Below are 25,734 nucleotides of genomic sequence, written 5' to 3' on the forward strand. Positions count from 1 at the left end.
AAGTTGTATTGTATTGTATTGTATTTGAATATATTTGTTTCATTGTTATATGTGTTGCATTAGTTTAAAGGTTTTATGTTATTAATAAATTGATTAACACAAACAATAATTGATACTGAACTCAATTTGATTTACAGGCATTTTTAACATGATGAACATAACGCTAACTATGAACAATATTACATGGATATTTATTTGATAGCAATAAAATAAATAACAACAATTAAACCAGAATATTTCAAATACACAGTATGTAAAGATGAAAAAACAATATTTACCATTGTTTACACAGGATTAACCTGAGTGACCTGTTCCTGGATCATTTCTGTAACAACTGTAATAGATTACAGGAAGTCTCTGGCAGTGTTGCTGAATCTGCTGGAGCAAAATCAGAAATAGATGGGGTGCTGCAACTGAGACCTGCGGTTTGTCTTTTCTGGTCGGTGATTGTAGAATCTCACAGGGTTGTCTGCAAAGAACTTTAGCATGCTTCCTCCCACTGTCCACTGCATCGTCCATCCACAAGGTTTGCAGGGCTGGCTCACTCCATGGCTGCCACACCACTAAGATGTTTTCAGAAATATGCAAGCAGGACATGGTGGATGCTATATTACTACTAGTATAATACTTGTAACTCTGTAGCAGACAACAGTTTGATAAAGTGCTATGTACAAAAAGAAAACAAAAGATTAGATTCTATAAGTTTCAATGGCATTTAGTTTATATATTTTATATAATAAATTACATGTGTAATAATGACCGGTGTTGTGCCATAAAATGATCGTCTGCCAAAAACCAATTTCTGGTTTTTGCCCAAAACTGATTACTTGTATTTAAATTGCTAAAAATACCTTGTTGGTCTATAATACGTGAAACATATGTCAAATGTATTAATGTCATTAATGATGTCATTCGTGATGACATGTTTCTCTAACAGGAGGACACTCTTTACACTCAACTCAGCACAGACACACTGAGGAACCTGGAAACAAGAACCTAAATCCAGGATAAAGAGTTTGAGTGAATGTGGTGTTGAAGGTGTGGAGGTGGATCAGAGTGTCAGAGGAGACTCTGTAGAAGGACAGAGTGCCAGCAGGACAGTCCACATACACTGCTGCTCTGTTAGAGACAGAGGAGGAGGAGGAGGAGGAGGAGGAGGAGGAGATGGATGTTCCTGTGTTATTGTGTCTGACAAATTGAGGACCATCATCAGTGCAATATAGACTCCAGGACTGATCATTAAATCCAAACAGACAGCCATCACCTCCTCCTTTTCTTCTGATGCTTCTGTAACTCACTGATATCTCAACGTCTCCGCTCCACTCGACCTCCCAGTAACAGTGACCAGTCACATCATTTCTACACAGTAGTTGAGTCCAGTAATCAAATCTGTCTGGATGATCAGGATATGATTGAACCTCCTCCACACGTTTCACCTTCCTGTTGTTGTCAGACAGTTGGAGGTTTGTGTTCACTGTGTTTGTGTCGATTGTGAGTTGACAGGAATCTGATGGAGAGAACAAACACAATCCAGCTGCAGTTATTGATCCATCATCTGTTCATTGATTGACCCTTTGATGATGACTCCTGACATCAGAGATGTGAATGATGAAGATGGTTGAATGTGTGCTGCTTTGTTTTCATGAATCCCATTAAAAACACACTTACACTTCCTCAGACCTGGTCTCAACCATCGGACTCCAGCAGGCTCCACCCTGAAAGGAGGAGGGGGGTCAGACAAGCACAGTCTCTTTCAGCATGCACACATGTACATTACATGGCTCTCATACACATGAACATTCATAGTGTTCATCAAAGTGAAATTCTGTAGAGATGTGTTTGTCCCATTTCCTCATTCCAGACTGTTACAGGTCCCGGATGGAGGAAACACAGCACAGATGACCCTCTCTAAAGACTTTATTGTCTGGCCCCATCCTGCTTTATGACGGAGGCGAATCAGATGTGCACAGGACAGACTGCCATTTCTCTAGACAGGGTTATCTTTGTATTAGTCCTAAAAGATTAATCAACATGATGTCTTGAGTCAGTGCTGCAGCACAGTAGTTTTACAAAGACTGTGACGCTGGCACTGTTTCAGGTAATCTCCCAAGTTAGCATCCCTAAAGAGATACTGGCCATCTCGTTCATGTCTTGCACACTGAAAGAACAGTACAAATTACTTGGCATTAGATTTATTTAGACCAGCATCTACCAGCCTCAGAGTGAAAGGTTGGTGGAGCATCTCAAAAAGACTTCAAAGGTCATAATTCATAAATTAATTCACAAGAAATGCAATTGACTTTTTTGTTTGCAGTTTAGGAAGTGCACCACACCTCTGCAGGAATTTCTCCTTTTGACCTGCTGTTTGGCAGCAAATCCTGTGGGTGTTGGACCTAATTAATGAAAAGTGAAGAAGGTCCAAACCGAGTAAAAAATGAAATATTTTCTTAGAGCAAAACTACACACATAGGGCTAGTTGTGACGAGAGAATATGCTCCAGGGCAAAATCAGCAGCACTTATAAAAAAAGAGGGGCTATGCTTAAACAGTTTTCACTAGGAGACAAACACCCTTCATCTAGATTAAACTTAGTTGCCAAGATGCAAGGACCCTTGGTTACATGGTGAATAAGGGCCATTTACCCCAAGTGATCTTGTGGCTGGGTACACTGTCTTCACTATTATCTAGTGGGATGCCACAGCTGGAACATGATTTTTTTTTTTTATATAATAAATTCACAACACAACATAATTTCCCTGTGGTTGTTAGGTTGTCACACAGTCCACTTAAATACTTTACCAATAATTTGTTTTTAACATTTTGATCAATTTAGGCTTAGTCCTTGCACTGTCCCTAAACAGAAATTAATCTAATTTGAATCCAGTCAAAAGTGAGGGAGGGGATTATTCTTTAAAAAGACTATGCCATTAAACATACAGACATCTATCCAAACAGGTTAATAAATGGTGAGCAAAATCCAGTTATGAATATTGGTCCTGGATTAGTCCTTTTTGTACACCACACTGATTAGTATTTCTTTATAATCCCGTTTGATTAATATTTGTGTTTCTGAAAATATTCTGGCATGTGTCATTGTCACATTTGCATCAATCAAATAGCAAGTGATTGAACAACACAGAAGATATTTCCAGCTCTTCCTCTTCTTCAGACATTCTTTTCATACCTTAGTGTGTCCAGTTTCCAGCGGGGATCCTTTAGTCCAGCCAACAGCAGCTTCATTCCTGAGGCTCCTGGATGATTGTAGCTCAGGTCCAGCTCTCTCAAATGGGAGGGATTAGAGCTCAGAACTGAAGCCAGAGATGTACAGCCTTCCTCTGTGATCAGACAGCATGACAGACTGCAGAGATACAAAACAATCAATCTATAAATATTTATGTAGCAGTAAACCCTACAACATTACAGAGAATGCCTGAAAAAACAGACATTTTATTGGAGTTCTACTTGGGTATATTGGGCAGAAAAAACTGCCTTTTAACAGGAAGAGATGTCCAACAGAACTAGGCTCAGGGACTGTTGATTCAACTGTAACTATATGATTCAATTTAAAAAACAAAACAAAAAACGTTTGAGGTGTAATCTTAAAAGCAAAGATTGTCTCTGTCTCCTCAGTGCAAACAGGGCCCTGGTTCACTTTGGTGTTGCTTTGGCCATGCACCTCTTGATTTTTTCCAACTTTGAATTTTGCACTGCTGCTGGGTTAACAGTTTTTACTGTGATTTTAATGATATTTCAATACAGAAACTCAGAGATTCATAGATTATAGTGGGGAGGGTTCGTTGTAACATTTTAAAAAAGTTCAACTTTGCAGACTGAGAGTAATTGGCTTTGTTTAGATATGGGTACTATGATGTCTCAAACATATAATATTGCAAATGGCAAAACTGTATTTGAGAACAAGAATTTACACTTTAATTCTAGACTCAATGGGGGACATAGGAAGAGAAGCCAATTTGGAAATAACAGTTTTTAACTTTCTATTCACAGTCACTACTCGCTGGAGCATTTTAGATCAACTGAAACCTTTTTAGTCAGTATGTACATAGTTTTTTCAGCATCAGTCAGAATCAGAATGTTTTAGATTTTATTGGTGTTGATCACAACGGGGATGCCAGTATTACATTTATCTTATTGTACTGTACAATATAAAGCGCCTTGAGGCGACTGTTTTTGTGATTTGGTGCTATATAAATAAGATTGAATTGAATTGAATCTTCCTTATACACAATAAAAGACATGAGACGATGAGAAAAGAGTCCAAAATTCCTGCTGATGATTTGGAAATATTTCAGACAATGATTCAGGGTCTACTAATCAAACCAAAGGCAAATAAAATGCACCTGACAATTTTATAAACATTTATTAGAAATTGTAAGCTTGATTATACATTATGGAGAGTTGAATCCTGACCTGAGACTTTCCAGTGTACAGTGTGGACTCTCAACTCCAGCACACAGAAGCTTCACTCCTGAATCTTCTAGGTTGTTGTCACTCAGGTCCAACTCTTTCAGACTAGAGGACTGAGAGCTCAGAACTAAGGACAAAGCTTCACAATTTCTCTCTGAAAGGTTACAGACACTCAATCTGGAAAATAAAGAACACAAAAACAGTTTGGGGACTGGCTGGAATAAATTTTGCCTTGTTTTAAACACATCAGAAATGTGGGAATTCCCCGTGATTTAGAAGAAATTAAAAAATACTGAGATACAACAAGAAACATGTTAAGTTCAAATTTATTAGCTACTTTAGATTGGTTAATCATGTCATTTAAAGAACAATATAACATTGTTGGATGGGACCTTAGTGTTTCCAGTGCACAATGTGGACTCTGCAGTGCAGCAGACAGAAGCCTCACTCCTGAATTTTGTAGGTCGTTGTTACTCAGGTCCAGCTCCCTCAGATTCGAGGTTTGGCAGGTGAGAACTGAGGACAGTGCTTCACAGCTTTTTTCTGAGAGGAAACAGCTACTCAAACTAGACATAAAGAACACAAGAATAAAATCAAACATCATGGATTCAAAATACTTTCATGGTGCAATGAGGAGGTTCTAGATTTGGCTATACACACACACACACACACACACACATCCATAGAGCGCAGTTCTAGGAACAGCTAAGAAAATGCACAGGACCCACAAGCTCCCAGACCTCTGGTAGAGGACCCGAGCTTGTCTATAAATATAGATATCTATCTATCTACATATATATATATACATACATACATGCATATACATATATACATACATATATACACATACATACATATACATATATACTAGGGGTGCAACGATACACAAAATTCATGGTTTGGTTTGATTTTTTCGATACAAAAAAATGTTCATGCCTTTTTAATTTGTCATTTATTAAAATTATAAATATATATTTTAACTCAAAAGTACAGTTTTTAAATTTAATGTTGCTGAAACAACAAAGTAATAAAAAAATAAATCTATCTGATTGAGGAATCACTCATCTTTGGAAAAGAGAGTTTATTACAGAGAAATGGCTCTTTCCAAAATAAAAGCTATACTATACGCTTCTTCTGGGCTATATTCTCAGCAGCATATTAAACATATCAGGTCCCCATAAGGAGAATCATGTGCTAACGGCTGTCTAAATGACTCGGGTAAAGTTTATAGCATGCCTGCTGGTTTTTGTCTACTTCCACTTGTCTTTGCACTAGGATGCTGTCGGAGTAAATGTGCAGTCATATTCGTTATGTTCCCACTAGTGCTGTCAGTGTTAATCTCGTTGAAATGACCTTAAAGCCACAACACGGCAAATCTCCATTAACGAGCTACCGCGGATCACCCCGTGCATGGGGCTGGACGGCCAACACGTTAACGAGCTAACTGCGCTAACACACTAGTTCCCACCAATGTAATTGAGCATTGCGTGGCACATCCAACATACTATATATATATATATATATATATATATATATATATATATATATATATATATATATATATATATGTGTGTGTGTGTGTGTGTGTGTGTGTGTGTGTGTGTACACATATATATACACACATATCCGGGCCATCAACACGTACGCCCTGCCCATGATCAGGTACCCTGCTGGGATAATAGGCTGGCCGAAGGAGGAGATAGAAGCCACTGACATAAAGACAAGAAAGCTCCTTACCATGCATGGAGGGTTTCACCCCAAGTCCAGCACCCTGAGGCTGTACGCTAAGCGGAAGGAAGGGGGCCGGGGACTGGTGAGTGTCAGCACCACAGTCCAGGATGAGACAAGGAACATCCAAGAATACATTGGGAAGATGGCCCCAACTGACCGAGTGCTCAGTGAATACCTCAGGCAGCAGAAACCCAAGAAAGAGGAGGGAGACGAGGAACCATCATGGAAGGACAGGCCCCTGCACGGTATGTACCACCGGCAGATAGAGGAGGTGGCTGATATCCAGAAATCCTACCAGTGGCTGGACAAAGCTGGACTGAAAGACAGCACAGAGGCACTAATCATGGCAGCACAAGAACAAGCTCTGAGCACAAGATCCATAGAGGCTGGGGTCTATCACACCAGGCAAGACCCCAGGTGCAGGCTGTGTAAAGATGCCCCAGAGACAATCCAGCACATAACAGCAGGGTGCAAGATGCTAGCAGGCAAGGCATACATGGAACGCCATAACCAAGTGGCCGGCATAGTGTACAGGAACATCTGTGCCGAGTATAATCTGGAAGTCCCGAGGTCAAAATGGGAGATGCCCCCAAGGGTGGTGGAGAATGACCGAGCTAAGATCCTGTGGGACTTCCAGATACAGACGGACAAAATGGTGGTGGCTAACCAACCGGACATAGTGGTGGTAGACATACAGAAGAAGACGGCTGTAGTGATCGATGTAGCGGTTCCGAATGACAGCAATATCAGGAAGAAGGAACACGAGAAGCTGGAGAAATACCAAGGGCTCAGAGAAGAGCTCGAGAGGATGTGGAGGGTGAAGGTAACGGTGGTCCCCGTGGTAATCGGAGCACTAGGTGCGGTGACTCCCAAACTAGGCGAGTGGCTCCAGCAGATCCCGGGAATAACATCGGAGATCTCTGTCCAGAAGAGCGCAGTCCTGGGAACAGCTAAGATACTGCGCAGGACCCTCAAGCTCCCAGGCCTCTGGTAGAGGACCCGAGCTTGAAGGATAAACCGCCCGCAGGGGCGTGCTGGGTGTTTTTTGTATATGTATATATATATATATGTGTGTGTGTGTGTGTGTGTGTGTGTGTGTACACATATATATACACACATATATAACAGGCTGTAATTACTGTCATTGAACTTTATGAAAATCAAATAGATATAGCAATTGACTGAGATTTGGAAATAATAAAAAATAGTGAGGCACAAGAACAAAAGGATGACGCTCACCTTTAGAGGTAAGTATTTCTCAGGTGCATTGAATATATAGAATAAACTGTAGAAAACTAAACAGCAGAAAGAAGAAGAGAAATAACAATTTTAACATAAACCAGTGGCACACTCAAGGGCCTGATCAACCCTGGCAGGGCCTCCTTGGATGAGCGTGTCTAGTGATAATGGCCGAAACGCCGATGAATCCTAGGTCCTCTACTGACGATGTGTCCCAAATTTTAATATGATAATTTAGATCAGATATTTAATCCCTAAACCTAACCAAGGAAAAATGGCAGATTAGACTGGGTAAAAAAACGAAAGTTATACATTTAGCCGACCTCAGACTTTCCAGTTTACAATGTGGACTTTGTAATGCAGCAAACAGAAGTTTCACACCGGAATCCTGAAGGTTGTTGTTACTCAGGTCAAGCTCTCTCAGCCTAGAGGACTGACACCTGAGAACTGAGGACAGAGCTTCATAACTTCTCTTTGAGAGGAAACAGCCATTAAGTCTGAAAAAAGAAAATCACCTACATTTATCACCATGTCCTAGACGTTTGGGAGAATGGAATGGATTTTTATTAGATATTTCATAGGGCCGCACAATCACAATAGATAGATTAGCAGCAGTTCAGTGTTACTGCTATGAAGCATTAAAAACATCTTGTATTTGACTGTAAATACTATCTAAAATACGTTAAAATTTCAAGGGATAGTGCTTTTAGTTTCTTCTTTTTTTTCCCTTTAAAATCCACAGGACAGTTTTTTTTAACTAGAATAGATATTTAAAAACTAAAAGTATAGTCACATGTTTACTTACAGAGCTTTTTTGGAGGCTTTGATCACTGGCAGCAGCCTCAGAAGAGCCTCCTCTGAAGCAGAGTATTTCTTCAGGTCAAATACATCCAGATCTTTTTCTGATGACAGTAAGATGAAGACCAGAGCTGACCACTGAGCAGGAGACAGTTTATCTGTAGAGAGACTTCTTGATCTCAGAGACTGTTGGATCTCCTCCACTAGAGAACAATCATTCAGTTCATTCAGACAGTGGAACAGATTGATGCTTCTCTCTGCAGACATATCCTCACTGAGCTTTTTTTTAATGTACTGGACTGTTTCCTGATTGGTCTGTGAGCTACTTCCTGTCTGTGTGAAGAAGCCTCGCAGGAGAGTCTGACTGGCCTGCAGTGAAAGACCCAGGAGGAAGCGGAGGAACAAGTCCAGGTGTCCATTTGGACTCTGTAAGGCCTTGTTCACAGCACTCCGGTGGAGAGATTGAAGTTTTGGTTTGTCAAATAATTTAGAGAATTTGAGGGTTGTTTGTTGTTCTTCCAGCAGATTGAGTCCAGAGTTGATGAAGGTCAGATGGACATGAAGAGCAGCCAGAAACTCTTGAACACTCAGATGGATGAAGCAGAACACCTTGTCCTGGTACAGTCCTCTCTCCTCTTTAAAGATCTGTGTGAACACTCCTGAGTACACTGAGGCTGCTCTGATATCGATGCCACACTCTGTCAGGTCTGATTCATAGAAGATCAGGTTTCCTTTCTGCAGCTGATCAAAAGCCAGTTTTCCTAGATACTTAATCATCTTCCTGTTCTTGGGACTCCAGTGTGGATCTGTGTTAGCTCCTCCATCATACTTGACCATCTTCATTTTGACCTGAACCACCAGGAAGTGGGTATACATCTCAGTCAGGGTCTTGGGCAGCTGTCCTCCCTCTCTGGTTTTCAGCACATCCTCCAGAACTGTAGCAGTGATCCAGCAGAAGACTGGGATGTGGCACATGATGTGGAGGCTTCCTGATGTCTTTATGTGGGAGATGATCCTGCTGGCCTGCTCCTCATCTCTGAATCTCTTCCTTAAGTACTCCTCCTTCTGTGGGTCAGTGAACCCTCTGACCTCTGTCACCATGTCAACACAGTCAGGAGGGATCTGATTGGCTGCTGCAGGTCGTGTGGTTATCCAGAGGCGAGCAGAGGGAAGCAGTTTCCCCCTGATGAGGTTTATCAGCAACTCATCCACTGAGGTGGACTTTCTAGGATCAGTTAGGATTGTTGTTTTGTGGAAGTCCAGAGGAAGACGACACTCATCCAGACCATCAAAGATGAACACAACCTGGAAGTCTTCAAAGCTGCAGATTCCTGCTTCCTTGGTTTCAGTAAAGAAGTGATGAACAAGTCCCACCAAGCTGAACTTTTCCTCTTTCAGCACATTCAGCTCTCTGAAAGTGAATGGAAATATGAACTGGATGTCCTGGTTGGCTTTGTCTTCAGCCCAGTCCAGGCTGTATTTCTGTGTTAAGACAGTTTTCCCAATGCCAGCCACTCCCTTTGTCAGCACTGTTCTGATTGGTTCATCTCTTCCAGGTGAGGCTTTAAAGATGTCTTCTTGTCTGATGGTTGTTTCTGGTCTGTCTGGTTTCCTGGATGCTGTTTCAATCTGTCTGACCTCATGTTCATCATTGACCTCTGCAGTCCCTCCCTCTGTGATGTAGAGCTCTGTGTAGATCTGATTCAGAAGGGTTGGGTTTCCTGCTTTAGCGATCCCCTCAAACACACACTGGAACTTCTTCTTCAGTGCAGATTTAAGTTCATGCTGACAAACTGCAGCAAAGTGTTCTTGATGGAAAGCAATATATAGAAACTAATTATGTTTTAATAATCACAAATTACATGTTTAATTTTCTAAAGAAACCACTGTTTGAATACATTTAATCCTTTAAAACCAGTCGGAGCGGGAACGCTCCATTTTGCGTAACTATTTTTAAATGCCTGTAGAACCACATAAGCTAGCGCAATAATTTTTTCTTGCATGTGAAACCGGAGGAGTTGTACTTGCATCTTATGCCATCAGCTTGTCCTAGGTCACTGTTTCTTTCCATATATAGCTTTGCAAAACTTGCGTAAAAATCACTGGCAGCAACAAAAACACAATATTCCAGAAACACGCTTTGCCGATCCGATCATAGCACTTCCTACATTGGAATAGACATCAGTGTGAACTAAAGGGCTTTGGAGAGTGATGTAACGAAAGGGGGTGTGGCCAGGATTTTTGGTTGAGGTGCCATCTTTCTGGGCCAAACAAAGTTCAAGCAAAAGAGGAGCGAAAGCACACACATCAGCCATGGTTCGCACTTGCTGTGTGGTCGGCTGTAATGTTCGATCGCACGACCGGCAAGGGAATAAGCTTGAGAATGGTATATCTTTTTATGCTTTCCCAACCTGGAAGCAACATGAGGGAGCTCATGTATCGGATGTTACCAAGTGAAGACGTCAAGCCTGGATAGCTGCTGTGAGATGAGCTGATATCCAGTTCTCTTCCATCTCCAAATATCTGTTGGTGCTCAAGACATTTTCATTCCGGTAAGTTCTAAATATGTTCATATCACTATTTATAGCTTATTAGTTTTATTTTCGATGCACTCTGAGGTCATAGCAAATTACAACAAACATCCTACTGAGTGATTTTGCAGAATTACTCTCTATTTATAGAGTTGCTAATTATTTGGCATTATTGCAGGCAAACCAGCCTATGAAATGGATGAAACACATCGTGACTGAGTTCCAGCGCTACACAAGAGACCTGCTTCAAACATACCACCATGCCAATCAGATTACTTCTTCCATGTGAGGGTGAAGAGGTGACCCTTCTGGATAAGATGGTGAACAGTATGGTAGTAAAACCAGGGAAAAATGAAACTTGTTCCTGTTAAATATTCTTAAGTCTTGTACTGTATAAATAGCAGTAATGTTTCAGAAGTACAGTAAATTAAGTAGTGTTAGCAGTGGGTGCTATCATGTAAACGCTGTCATGATTTTATGTGAACATTTTGTCATTTGTAAACTATAAATGGCATGGATTCTACATTGTAACTGATATGATGATCTATAAAGTGGTTTTAATTTTTTTTTAAAAAGGCAAAAATTAGTTTGTTTCTTTAGTCAACTTTTGAACAGTGGTACTCAGTCAGTACATATTCAGTAAATGTAAATTATTTACATGGCAGTGCACTTCAGGCATAAGTCTAGACAGTAGATAAAACATTATGGGTCATTCCCACAACCCACAGCTTTACTGTGTTCCAGCAAAGTATTCAATAGCAGTGACAACTCCTCCACCGTAGCAGGTGGGATTTTTCTTTTTTTGAGGACGGCTCCTTTTCCCTGTCACTACAGATGGTCTGTTTATGTTTTGATCAAGAGCCTTTTTTTGGGCAGCTGAAGAGGAGAAGTCCATCTTAGGGCCAACCTCTGGCTGCATCTTGGTCATATTCCCCAGCAAAACCCAGTATGCAGGTTCATCTGTAACAGTCCTTGTGCCACAGATCAACACTGTTGGTTCTACATTAAACAGAAGAGCAGCGACAGGGGTGCAGGTCTCCGTGACTCCAGCCATACAGGTGTAGTGGGCGGCCCACTACACCTACCCAATCTTTGGTGAATTGGATGTGTCCCTCCAGAAATTTCTAATTGCGAAACTGGTTCCCCTTGTACGCGCTGACTCCACAGACAAGGTACGATAATATATCAGGCTACGTCAATAGCGGTAGGTCTTCAGGGTTTCTACTCCACGGGTCCACATTTCCAATGTAGGGAATTTTATGCAAGTACTGCCTCTTTGCATCCAGATGCAATCTGTCTCTGTACCGTCCTTTTTCTTTTAAACTGCTTTAAGAATGTTTCTAGCAATCGTCCTTCCAAGATAGTGTGTTTGTTTTGATTAGTGGCCCAGGAAGATGGCGCGGCGCTCCCACAATGCATTGTGGCGTGACGTCAACTCCAAAGCCCTATCGTATGTCTGACATTACGTGCCCGGAACCGGAAGTGACATAATTTTCGCGGAAAATGTAGCTTTTACCTTCGTGGCCTTATAAGCCTACACTTGTGTTTTTAAAAGTCATGTTTGACTTTATGCCTTGTAAATTAGAATAGACAGCTAAAGCTAGAAAACTAGAAGCAAGGGATGAACAGAATGTGGGAAAACCGCCAACTGGACAACAAGAAAAGGGAGACTGAGGACTTAAACCCACACATAGGAAAACTAGGGGATGGGAAACAGGAAGAGACTATCAAAATAAAACAGGAATTATGGAGAAAGACTTACACACCAGGCTTTCCACAGGGACTGAGAGGGGAAAAAACAGACATGAGAAGAAGACTATCTGGTAAGACAGAAAGGGAAAACCAAATGTGAAGAAAATGCTGACTAAACCCAAGAGAAGAATAGATCCCTAGGGAGGAAAATGCTAAGATAACCAAGAGCAGAACTAACTAACTAACAACTAACCATAGCAAACTTTATGCATAAGGTAAACACAACCATGAAACTAGTGGTATAGGATATTCCAATAACCCAGCAACCCAGTAAAGTCCAGAAACATAGACATAGACAAAGTACCATGACACAGAAGGTTAAATCTTTAGATAAATCCTCTTACCGCTCTGCAGACGGTCAGCTAACTCATCCTGCTTCATTCTTTTTAGAAAGTCCACTGTGATCTTCATAAATGCCTCTCTGCTGCTGCTCCTCTGACTCTCTAAGCATTCTGGGTAATCTGGACTCAGAACCTTCTGGATCTTCTTCAGCTCGTTCCTCACAAAAGTGATGATGTTGTCCTCCAGCAGCTGGAACAGAATATTTATGAATGAGCCAATCAGACTGAAATCATGGAGCCAAACATCAGATCCATGTTGGACACACTGACGATCCACTGGTCTACAAAGAGCAGCATGGAGATGACTGTGAACAGAATAGATGTAAAAGTAGTTGTTGTACTTGTACAGACCATAAATATGGAGTCCAGATGTGTTTGATGCTCCTGGGCAGACTGACCACTGGGAACCTCTGAGCTCTCCTGGTCCACTCTGTGGCATAATCAAGGAGAATTACCGAATTTCCCAGAGGAACACACCCGAGGGATTAATAAAGTTTTATCTAATCTAATCTAATTAGTTCAAGGACAGAGCACAGATGAGTAAGTTTTCTTCTCTGTGTTAGTTCTCAGAAAATGCAATCCCAATCAAGTTTGTAAAGCTTTAAATGGTATCTCAGATATATTAGGCCAGGGGTGGGGAACTCTGGTGTTCTGCAGGCTTTAGATATCACCCTGGGTCAACAGACCGGAATCAAATGATTAGTTCATTACCAGGCCTCTGGAAAATTTCAGGACATGTTGAGGAGGTAATGTAGCCATTTGAATAACCTTTGTTGGATGAAAGACACATCTAAAGCCGGGAGGACACCGGAAGTTCCCCACCCCTGTATTAGGCAATTTCATTTATTTTTCCAGATGCATTCTCGCACCTACCCAGTCACACCAATCTCATATTGCACCATTTTGAGATATGATTCCTAAACAATAGCTTAAAAATGTGAAAAAATATAAAACAGGCTTATGTTGCTGCCACTTAGTTCAGCTCACAGATCTGGTTGCTGAACTGCACTCACTTTAGGTTCAGGCTTCAGCCTCCATTATAATAGTTGCCGACAAGTGAACATTTATTTCTGCATGTGCAGTTTTCCATTTGCCTCACTCCAGTTGAGTACCCTAATATTTGTCATAGTGTTTTCTTACTAAAGATCATCAAAGGCATCTCAGATATCTTCTAAGTTGTATTTTTGTTATACAGAATTCCTCTTTTGAGGGGACCAAATGAGACATTTTCAGTGTACTACGCACTGCATTAGTTCACATTAGAATAAAATACTTCAATGCAGAGTGTGTTTTTGATGTCTTTATTTTGTGCATTAAACATGGGGATGTTTTCTGTTGTTGGCAGGTGGTGGGACAGCCCTATTCTGAAAATTTTGTCACTTGTTGTCACTGATCACTTCCTGTTTGCTGAAGTGGATTCTAGTCATTTAGAAACCTAAGCCTTGTTATTAAGAGACAATTTAAATGTGATTGAGGTAATGACATGTTTGCATTGCAGCAACAACAACACCAAGCAGTTAAATCAACTCTCAAAGAGTTCATGTTCCTAACAACTCACCTCTCCACAGCAGACGCCTGATGAACTTTAAAATCAATGGGCCGGTCTTCAGACCAGTCACTCTGTAAGGACACAGAGCTGGGTGGAGGTGCAGGTTGGTTCCTGTGAATAATGATGGAGCAGTGATGGGAGTGCTGAGCTGTGACATGGAGAAGAGTCATGGGCAGTTAGAAATGGTCATCTCACCTCTGAGCTTTGGTCTGGCTCTCATGTTCCCCACACAGAGTGGTTTTAGAGCGAGGGACTCCCTCCTCTCTTTCCTTACACTGATCCATGCTGCTGAATTCACATCAGCTCACACACACTTTCTACCTTCACCTGCAGAGGAAACACAAATCATTCATGTGCACATTGTTAATCTATTGAACCTGCATCCCAATATTGTTGTTGTCCCAATGTCTCCCCGTCTTGTCTCCTGTTCGCTGCTCTATTGTTGTCTCTTTCTCTCTTGACCCTCATCTGCCGTGGCAGAATTCTTTGCGGGTTCCCGCCTCTGGCCAACACAACTGCAATCAATCTGTTGTGCATCATCCTGACTCACCAGTGACTATTTAAGATGGCTGTTCAGTGTTTCTCATTGCTGGATCATTGTACGACACTCGTCTTTGCAATGCCAGCTCTCTCTAGTTAATTCCTTGTCTCTTGTGATTTTCCTGGCTACTAACCATGTTCTCCATGTCAATAGAACCTGCCTTTTCCCCTGGAGTGTGTTCGTGAGTGTTTTCTCGAGTGGCGAGAGGACGTTTTCTGTGTGTGACCAAACAAGAGTGTGGTTTTCCCTTCCTGCCCCAGGTTTCCTTATAGCTGTTGTCTTCCCTTGCACATTTTTATATAGCACTTGGTTTTTTGGTAAATAAACTGTTCAATCTCTTTTTAAATGGAGTCCTGCTCTTGAGTCCGCTCAGTGACTGTGACAAATACAGGAAGTCTAAATTAGCTTTGTGTTTAAAAAGTCCAGTATCTAATCCTCTGAGTGTAGGTGTTTTAGAGCTCGGATGGAGCTGATGAATGAGAGAATATCCCAGTTCTAACTGCCTCTACGCTCTCTGGATGTCCACGCTGCCTACTCTGTTAAAATCTGGCCTTGCAGGCCTGGTACTTGCCTACCACGTTTGTTGCATCAGCTCCCCTCTAGATCAGTCCTGTTGGAATATAGCAGTTTAGCAGTGTGAAGAACAGGCCCCAGGAGTTCCTTTTCAAGCCTACAGTAAGTTGTAATAGCTTTTGATACTGCTGTAGATTAATTCTCAGTTGCTCACTTTCACTGTTTCACAAAGTAAGAAGGTAATGTTTACAGTTTAGTCTTTTTTAAAGATGTAGATGTATGACTGACTGGACCATACACTCTTCCTGAATTTGTACGGGTTTTTTTTTTACACTTTTAACACATTTCTAAAATTGGAAGAGAAAACACAACAACAAAAGAACAATTTAAAAATCAATTTTGTATCTGAGCGAGAGAGTATATCCATGTATGTGTTTATTCTTCTCCCGTTTTCTTTTGCCTTGTCCGCTCAGGGTATGGAGCTTTGAGAAACTACCTTGTTGTGACTGTAATCACTACACAAACTCACAGCAAGAAAGTCCCGTATTCAATTCCACCAGCAGGCCTCGGTCATTCAGTTTGGAGTTTGGAGATAAAAGACTTTTGCACCGGGTTGGACACATCCAAACTCTTGGTTATCTCTTCTCCAAGGTTATCTTTTCTCCAACCTTCCTTTGCCAATAGAGGAACCAGTTAGTGCCATACTGTCCTTCCAGGGCCAAATACTGTCCTCCATCACTCCTTTTAAAACTTCTGAACTCCGCTGTGCACATAATTTCTCCCTCACTTTCGCCAACATCACTAAACCTTCTCTCCTTGACACAGTCATTCGAGACAGGGCTCCAACAAGATGACTACTGCCTATAAGGCATTGTCATCTCCTATGAGGTTATTTGTCCCGACTGCAGTACTCTACTGGGCTCTGCCAGTTTTGGGGGGTTACCATCATTGAGGACAGGTCTCCTCTAATCAGTCTTTCAAGTCAAGCAACCCTTCCAAAACTGCTCAGCGTTGCCTCTCTTCATTTCAGAAATCTGCACAGTAGTTATTGCTACCCTACCCAAAGTAAATTAACCAGGCAGGCACCCCTTCTCAATCGTCTACTCTAAGATAAGCACACGTAAGCATTTACGAGCCATTAACTCGAGTCTCAAAATCCCGGCAGGCGTCACTGTCAGTACTTCAGTTCAGAGTCAAGCCTCGTCGCTACCTGACCGAGGGTTCCCCTCATTCATCAATCAAGGTCTTTCAATGTCCAAAAAGGAACACGCCTCCTCCGGGTCTTATTTATATAAACATATTTCGTTTTAAACATATTTCTAGTTAAACCTCTGGGCTCGACGGACGCGACGGCACGTCGAAATCACACGACCAAATCAAGACAACACAGCTACAAGATGCAGCGACTCAGAGTCTCCATTTCAAATTGGGTCGAAAGTGTGGACTTCAAACTATATACCACTCTTCACTTGCAAGTGAAAAAAGAAAAAACACCCCTTCCTTATTGGCGTTAAAGTGTACCATGTCAGCCAATCAAAAAAAAAAAAGATATGGCAACAGTGACACCCGCGACGCAAAGCGGGCGAGCGAAGGAAAGAGAGAGAGAGAGAATTTTCATATGTGAGACATTAGGGACGTTAAGTGTGTTTGGAGGCTACAGTTAGTGTGTTGTGTAGTTATTGTTTTGTATTGTGTGTCAGTTATACTGCTGAATGTCACATTGGCTCCAAAAAAGCCACCAAAACCAAATTCCAGTGTAAACGCTGTCTCCACATGGAAAACAGGACTCATACACCTCCTGCTGTCAGACCTGCAGGGTTTAGACCTGTGGTGTTCTCCTCTGTCTTATACTAAATACAAACTATTTTTTTGGACTGGCACAAATAATTTGTGTGCCTTCTTATTTGATGCAGAACACCTAATTGTTCTGTAAATAGTATTAAATGGTTATATAAAAAATGCCTGAGGCCTTGGCTGCATGTTTTAGGTAAATAGTACCATATAATTTTGTTGTTTGCAAAACTTGTCCATATTTGTTTTTAGAAATGTACAATTTCTATTTGCATTTCAAGTTATGAAAATGATTTGTTAAACATGTTTGTGGGTTTTACAGTAACAAATATATCTTTTTTCTACTCTGATTTTGAATTTGTTCTCTGAATTTAGATCAATTGTGCTAATATAGTATGTCAAAATGAAAAAATACCTCAAATTTCAGATATTTCAGGTTGTGCTGAAAATAATGATACCAAACAAGGCAAGATAAACAGTTTTTAGGTTTATCTTTTTAGAGGTAAAATCAAAAGTAGTCAAAAACGGCCAATTATATCCAGGACCCCAGAGGGTTAAAGAAATTTTAGAAGGATGTCCCTCAACAGTGTAAATGCAAAAAAGTTGCATAACATAACTTCCAACCATGTGAAATTTATTTTGAGTGTCTTCATAGTTTTATTTTTGAGATACACCAATTTTTATGTACTGCAGGAAAAACGAAAATAAATATTAAAATGCAAATTTGAAAAAAACAAAAAAACCTCAAAACAAACTATTTCCAAGAGTGTAGTTTGAGTTCTAAGGATCCCAGAAACTATACAGATAGACATGAAGTCAAAAATAAAAAAAAAACCCAAAAAGCAAAAAACACCAGGATATCTGTAAATCTGTAAACGCGCTATAGGAAAAAAAGCTACAATTTCCACGAAATGATGTCACTTCCGGTTCTGGGCAAGTAATGGCGGACACGCTGACGTATGTTGCAACGTGGGAAGTGTTATGAACGGCTAATCGTATCAGCAAAGCGTGGCCTGTCACTACCTGATCCGTACCGGAAACCTGATCAGTACCACGCATGTGCGAAAGGTGTCTACTTCCAGTCGAAGCATTTTAAGAAAGTTATGGGTCAGAGTATCTAAGATGTTAAGAATAATAAGTATCTCTTAAAATTTTTGCAATAATGAAACATTTCAATATAATGTAGACAAAAAAATGAAAAATAAAAAGATTGTTACGGATCAGGACTCTCCAATCCGTACCGCGCATGTGCAGATATTCTCTTCTTCTTCTGTTTCGTTTAATGGCAGTTTACTCCCCAGTGTACGAGGATACCGCCACCTGCTGATCTAGCGAATGAACCCTATTGTAAACTGAACTAGCGTCATTGCAAATGTGTGTTAAATTTGATTTAAATGGTAAATGGACTGGTTCTAATATAGCGCTTTTCTACTCTCTCTGAGCACTCAAAGCGCTTTATACAACTAATTCATTCACCCAATCACACAAGCATCTAACATTCATATACATCCACACTCCGATGAGTGCATCGGAGAGCAACATGGGGTTAGTATCTTGCCCAAGGATATTTGGCATGCAGCCTGGGATCGAACCACCGACCTTCTGGTTAGTGGCTGATCTGCTCTGCCACCTGAGCTACAGCCACCCCACACTCGCATAAACGAGTGATACTCGAGTGTGTTTATGCTTGTCTGTGTGGAGAGGATTGTTGGAATAGTGATGATGATGTCTGCTATCAATGTCAATTGTCAGTAAACTGTCATGGTCCGAGGAGCTGATGGGATGCCCACGCCCACGGGTGTGGCTGTCAACTCCACACCTGCATCCCATCCCAGGCGATCTTCAAATGGACTATTTAATCCAGCTCAACCAGCTGCTCCACACCAGTCCATTAGTCGCCTCTCAGCGGTAACATGCACCCACGTGAAGGTGGTTGCAAAATTGCTTCCTTGTGCGCTTAGGTAACAGCTCGGCGTGTTTTAAGCCCTCTCCTGCCTGTCTTCCTGCCCGCCTGGAGTTTTGGATCACTACCGGTACTCGTCTCCTCTATTCACCTGGAGTTCCCCTGCGGACCCTCACCCCCCTCCAGTTCCCACGGCCCCACCTAGACCATAAGATTAATTCTCTACCCACGTATGCTGTTATTTCTCCATTCCCCAGTAACCCTCTTCCTCTTTCTGTTGCAGCCTCCCACAGTCCCGATTACGGCATTCCTGAGTTATTTCCCGGTCCCTTGGTTTTCTAGTTACCTGGCGTGTTTTCCTTTGACCCTTCCGGGACACCCTTAGTTAATATAAAGTTTATTTTGTGTGCACCTTGGCGTGTTGTCTCTGCTTCTGGGTCCAGCTTGTGTGCTGAACTACGGTTCATGACATAAACACTTAATCTGGCTGATGAATCTTCACGTGACATATTACTAAGTCAGTATTATTAAGTCTGTAATTAGGCGCCATTCTTCTTATTTTACGGCGCTGTTGTTCAATCGGGGGACGTTCTCTGTTGAGGAGAAAACCCTGATTTTTTTTGTATACAGATTATCTATTGTTTAGGACCAGGACCAGACGAGGCGGGACCAGACAAGGCGGAAGCAGATGAGGCGGAAACTGACGAGGCAGGACCAGACGAGGCAGGGCCAGACGGCGCTGAAGCGGATGCGGAGGCTGGACCAGGCAACACTGAAGCGGATGCGGAGGCTGGACTGGGCGGCGGCGAAGCTCAAGCTGGACCAGGCGACGGCGTGGGCGAAGACACAGAGGCTGGACCAAGCGGCGGCGTGGGCGCAGACCCAGAGGCTGGACCAGGCGTGGATGAAGACACAGCTGCGGAACCTGATGGCAGTGGGACGGCTGCGGAACCCGACAGTGGTGATGCTGCAGGCGGTGATGCAGCTGGAGGTGATGCTGCAGGCGGAGATGCTGCAGGAGGAGATGCTGCAGGAGGAGATGCTGCAGGCGGAGATGTGGATGCTGCAGGCAGAGATGTGGATGCTGCAGGTGACGGAGTAGAAGTTGCAGGGGATGATTCAGCGGGTGACGGCTGAACAGACTTCCCCGGACTGTCACAAGACATGAGAATGTGCTGGTATGGTCCCCTCAGCTGATGAGGCGTGGTGCTGTGTGGGCTCCTCGGACCCACCAGCTGACGAGGCATGAGGCTGGATGGGCGATTCGGGCCCTCCAGTTGACGACACTTGAGGCTGGATGGGCGACTCCGGTCCTCCAGCTGTCAACACTTGAGGCTGGACGGGCGATTCAGGCCCTCCAGCTGACGACCCTTGAGGCTGGATGGGCGACTCCGGTCCTCCAGCTGTCAACACTTGAGGCTGGACGGGCGACTCGGGCCCTCCAGCTGACGACACTTGAGGCTGGATGGGCGATTCAGGCCCTCCAGCTGTCAACACTTGAGGCTGGATGGGCGACTCGGGCCCTCAACATTATGCTGGTTTTGGATCTACTTGATTACTCTGATTTGGTATGTGACAATAGCTTCATTCTCTTCCTGGATTTTTATAAGGCTTTTGATACAATTGAACATCAATTTATTTTCCACTCTGTGGAAAATAAATTGAAAGATTTGGCTTTGGAGAGTTTTTCTGTGAAGCTGTCAAAACCTTATACACAAATGACAATAGTTCTATTAAAATGATTAACGGCTCCGCCCCGAGATTTGATCTGAAACGTGGTATTCGCCAAGGATGTCCTATTTCACTATATTTATTTTTACTTTGGTGGTTACAATTCTACCGGTGTTCCAGATTAACTGGCGTCGCAGTTCAACTGGTGTTGGTCATGCAGATGTGTGGCAGACTTGCTTTAGAGGAGCCGCTACCGACAAAACAGCAAATAAACACCAAATATTTTATCTGTGACATTTGTGAGGTTACCTCAAGCATGAAACAAATTCAAAATAGGTGATAGAGCCAGCTGCAGATGTGTGTCACAAGTTAATCTGGCTGTATAATAAACAGAAACAAATGATCCCTGTTGTCTTTGCTTATTGACTGGCTTTACTCACGACAATCCACATTGCTGGCATTGCTTTTTTCAGTATGTTTGGGGGTTAATTTGAATGCACCAGTGTAAGAGCAGCCACTCAGCCTCTACTGCAGATGTGTGTCACAAGTTAACCTAGTAGTAGGCTATGGCACTTGGCCACAGGTGGCAGTAGTGGACTGACCTCCATGTGAGACTGCTCCAGCTGCTATGTGATAGTCAGTAGATCTGCTACCAATTTCTGATTATAAGCAAGTTTTGGAAATAAATCATGAATATTCCTAGCTTAGCTTTAAAACCAAGAAATTCTAACTCTCCCCCACACTCACAAACAGATGACAAATCAACTGACACACCTGACTAACTCACTTTCTTAAATCCACTCACTCTCACTGGCTCTGTTTATTACTAATCACTGTGTAACTGCTGTAAATTCACAGTATCTGCCATCTCCTTACAAATGTTTATTATATTAACCACACTTATACAGACTGTATATAAAAACCAACTCTCCAGCCATGTTGATGAATTATCTATATTCGCTGGAAATGTTAATTTCCGCAGAAAAGACACAGACAGACTATGCTTACAGGATGTGATGATACAACACTAATTAAATATGGATGTGTCATATATTTGCTCAGACATATGTCTTTGTTATGGGACGAAATATTGAAATCATCAGGAACAACAGGAATGGTGATTTCTATAACTTTGTGTATATAATTTGGCATTTCTTACTGATTTAGGCAAAAAATAAATACATAATACCATTTCATTTATTTTAATGTTTTATTTGCAAGACGCAAAAGCAGACAAAATAGAAAGTTCCAAATGTATTGTGCATGAAACGAATTCAAACATAGCGATTGAGCCAGGTGCAGATGTGTGTCACAAGTTAATTTGGCTGTAGACTATGGCAGTTGGACACAGGTGGCGGTAATTGACTCCACTCTATTCGAGTGCACACAAACCAAAAGAATGACAACGACAACAAGATTTTCCCGATTGTTTACTCTTGCTGTCTTGTGAACAGCATCGGTGTGGTGACGTTTATTTGTTTGCTGTTTTCACCTTCTTCTCATACATGAGGATATCACCAGGTAAACTCGCGACATTTTTTTACATTTTGTTGTTGAACAGCAATAAGACTGACTTAGTGTGTTTGAGGTAACCTCACAAATGTCACAGATGAAATATTTGGTGTTTATTTGCTGTTTTGTCAGTAGAGGCTCCTGAAAAGCAAATTTAACACACATCTGTTCGACCAACACATGTTGATCTGCGACGCCAGTTAATCTGGAACACCGGGGTTTAAAAGTAGTTAGGCAAAACAAAGCGTTTTCGCTCCGACCAGTCATTAAGGGTTTAGCCATTCGCCTTTATCTACTGAAAACGCTGCCAAACCTAAAATTCAATCACATGAATGAACTTTTCCTTTATCAAAATGCAGCTGTGCGTGTGTGTGTGTGTGTGTGTGTGTCTGTGTGTGTGTGTGTGTGTGTGTGTGTGTGTGTGTGTGTGCATGTGTGTGTGTGTGTGTGTGTATGTGTATGTAGGCTACAGCTTCAGCTTTTCACTCCAAAAGTACTGTGTTTGACCGAACTGTCAGAGTAAAGTTGACTGACGTGTGAGGACATGAAACCTTGTTGTAGCGTCAGTGTAAAACACTTATTGCTGTGACAGAGCTGACGTATTTACATAATCCTCTTCTTAGAAGTCCTGAGTGAACTCACACATAACAGCAAACATCCAAGTCCAAACTTGCTGTACTTGATATTTAGAAAAAAGACAGCCGTTACCTTGAATGAGTCAGGGCTCCACCTCTTATAGAACAAAGACAGTAGAAAGATTTCCCAACGAGAGACAAGCTCCAGGAGGTCTTTGATTTATTGACCCACAGAAAGATGAGATGCACTGATGCTACCTCACTCAAGGCCCAGTCTAACAGTATTTTGTAAAACCGTCACATAAATGGAATCTATGTTTTGTGCTCATGGTCCATTTTTATGCCGGTGAGCCTGGATTTTTAAGAAATTACTTTTGACAGGAGGGTGTTGACAAAACAGAGCTTGCCTACTGTAACCATGAAAACACAGGTTAACCACTGTATTTTAGTCCAAACCATGATTGTCTTTCTAAACCTAACCCAGTAGCTTCTTTGAAACTTAACCCCTCAACATGTTTTAATTAGAGATAATTTAACTGAGTTAAGGACAATATGGGACACCTCGTATGCTACCTGTCCTTTATATGCCTTTCTCATTTTTGTTGTCATTCTCATGCAGTCTCAGCCCACGATCTATTCTTATTCAATCTGCAGTAAATATTCTCTAATCTAATTGAGGATGAGGTCCCTATGATTGAAATTAACACTGGGACTCAAATTGGTGGCAAGAAATATGAATAGATTAAAGATTGCAAGCAATTCATGGGTTATCTGGGAGTCGCTCTATCTGCAGCACCCGTGTAGTAAATTGGTTAATGGTACAAACTCCAGCTACAGATCTTTTCACTGTATTTATTTCAGCACCAAATTCAAACTGCAGTAAAGTCAACTTCAATAAATAAACAAATAAAATCATTGATTTATTAAAATTATTAATGACCGCTACAACCGTTTTCTATTACTACAGACAAACTATAGAATAAGGATTTGCGTGCCACAGCTTCAGAAGGCTAATACTGCCCTGAAGATAATGGCAGCGTGTACATGAGTGTAAGGAAACACACCCATTTTAATTAGTAAAATTTATATGATAGCCTCAGAGAGTCGATGGTTTCAATGAACTGTGTGGCAGCGGCCAGCTGCCTAAACTGATTAAAGATTAGATTTGCCTTTGTGTCACTGTGAGCATTCTGCAAGTTCTTTAAACACTCAGTCATGTGATATAATCGCAGAAAATAAATAAAATGCGAACCCAACATCTGGAACATTCAGACTGGAATATGAAAACAAATCTAAACCAGTTAACATAAAAAAAACAGTCAACCTAGAACTGTATTCCTGGACTGTGCTCATCTACAAACATATACAGTATCTATTTCCCAGTTTCAGCTGTGAGTCCGTTACCGTGAACTACGGAGCGGCAGATTTGTGCTGCTTGTGCTGGAACTAAGCTGTACACAAGGTGATGTTAGCCAGGGAAACATTACACACTGACTTTAATGGAGAGACCGGAAATAAAAACACACACAGTTTGTTCTGTGAAGACATCAAACATGAGCTGAACAAACAGTAAAACAGTAAAGTTCCTAAAGACAAACTGTTAAAGGAGGAAACAAAGCAAACTTACAGTTTCTTCAAACACACACCAACAACAAGCTCCACTCCACACCTGGACACTAAACACAGACACGCAGGTGAGCTGCTTCCTGGAAGGAGGCGGGACCCCACTTGTCGTACATCAGGACAGGTGTGGGAGGGAGAGAAGGAAGATTTTCACAAAAGCAGCATGTTGTTTTTGAATGAGTATAGAATGAAAGCTCTGATTTGGACACACACACTCCAACTAACAAGGAAACAAGAAGCAGGCAGGAATGGTGCTTCACCTCACTATTGTGCTACAGAATAAAAGCTGATTATGGGTCAGCTTTATAAACACACTTTGAAATATGTCACGGGCAGAATAATCTGTTCCAAAGTGACTGCTGTAAGCCAGAAACCAAACTACTTGCGCTGATGATACAAAACCTAAGAGAAATAATGAAAAGCTTATTTAACTCTGTTTTAACACATGAAAAATGCAGAAATGATAAATCATCGTCATAAGGGTCTTCTGAATCGCTCTTTATCTGGTCCCTCACCCAGGACCAATTTGCCATGGGAGACCCTACCAGGGGGCAAGGGCCCCCGGACAACATAGCCACTTGGATCCCTGGGAAACACAAATCCTCCACCATGATAAGGTATTAATTCATGGAGTTGTAGGGCTGTCCTGGTTGACACGCCTCTACAATGATGCGTGGAGATCAGGGGGAGTACCCCTTGACTGGCAGACCGGGGTGGTGGTTCCCATCTTTAAGATGGGGGACGGAAGGGTGTGTTCCAACTACAGGGAGATCACACTTCTCAGCCTCCCTGGGAAAGTCTATGTCAGGGTACTGGAAAGGAGAGTTCGCCTGTGAAGGTTACAAATGATCTTCTTATGGCCTCTGACAGTGGACTCATCTCTGTGCTTGTCCTGCTAGACCTCAGTGCAGCGTTCGATACTGTCGACCATAATATCCTATTAGAGCGATTAGAACATGCTGTAGGTATTACAGGTACTGCACTGCAGTGGTTTGTATCATATCTATCTAATAGACTCCAGTTTGTGCATGTAAATGGAGAGTCCTCTTCACACACTGAGGTTAATTATGGAGTTCCACAGGGTTCAGTGCTAGGACCAATTCTGTTTACATTATACATGCTTCCCTTAGGCAGCATCATTAGAAGACATAGCATACATTTACACTGCTATGCAGATGACACCCAGCTCTATCTGTCCATGAAGCCAGATAACACACACCAATGAGTTAAACTGCAGGAA

At 41.8% G+C, this 25,734-nt stretch overlaps 1 protein-coding gene across 3 annotated transcripts; it reads right to left on the bottom strand.

The window, feature by feature from the left end:
• Positions 1-175: 175 nt before the first annotated feature.
• LOC146554289 (protein NLRC3-like) lies at positions 176-24,546 on the bottom strand. 3 transcript variants are annotated; one of them, XM_085254813.1, is made up of 12 exons: positions 24,499-24,546; positions 14,561-14,692; positions 14,375-14,476; positions 13,168-13,246; positions 12,820-13,006; positions 8,200-8,350; positions 7,718-7,891; positions 4,817-4,990; positions 4,428-4,601; positions 3,184-3,357; positions 1,669-1,715; positions 176-1,507 (listed from the first exon to the last, which is right to left on the bottom strand). In XM_085254813.1, exons 2-12 carry the CDS (start codon positions 14,647-14,649, stop codon positions 960-962), a joined length of 1,899 nt encoding a protein of 632 aa, XP_085110939.1. In that variant the 5' UTR covers positions 14,650-14,692; positions 24,499-24,546; the 3' UTR covers positions 176-959. The 3 variants fall into 3 exon arrangements, with proteins under 3 accessions (XP_085110939.1, XP_085110936.1, XP_085110938.1); XM_085254810.1 differs by having other exon boundaries at positions 8,200-10,000; XM_085254812.1 differs by lacking the exon at positions 7,718-7,891 and having other exon boundaries at positions 8,200-10,000.
• Between the last annotated feature and the right edge of the window lie 1,188 nt (positions 24,547-25,734).

This window comes from Mchenga conophoros, linkage group LG18, assembly GCF_057382185.1.
Source record: "Mchenga conophoros isolate Kocher_MC1m ecotype Shallow Benthic linkage group LG18, M_conophoros_male_GT1.1, whole genome shotgun sequence".
NCBI lineage: Eukaryota > Metazoa > Chordata > Actinopteri > Cichliformes > Cichlidae > Mchenga > Mchenga conophoros.

Bases quoted from the DNA above. Each gene is read 5' to 3' on its own strand.
- LOC146554289 (XM_085254810.1), bottom strand. From the start codon at position 14,649: ATGGATCAGTGTAAGGAAAGAGAGGAGGGAGTCCCTCGCTCTAAAACC. The intron at 10,001-12,819 runs GTAAGAGGATTT...CTTTCCATCAAG, and splicing joins AGCTGACCGTCTGCAGAGCG to AACACTTTGCTGCAGTTTGT. The intron at 1,716-3,183 runs GTATGAAAAGAA...TCCTCCTTTCAG, and splicing joins TGGAAACTGGACACACTAAG to GGTGGAGCCTGCTGGAGTCC.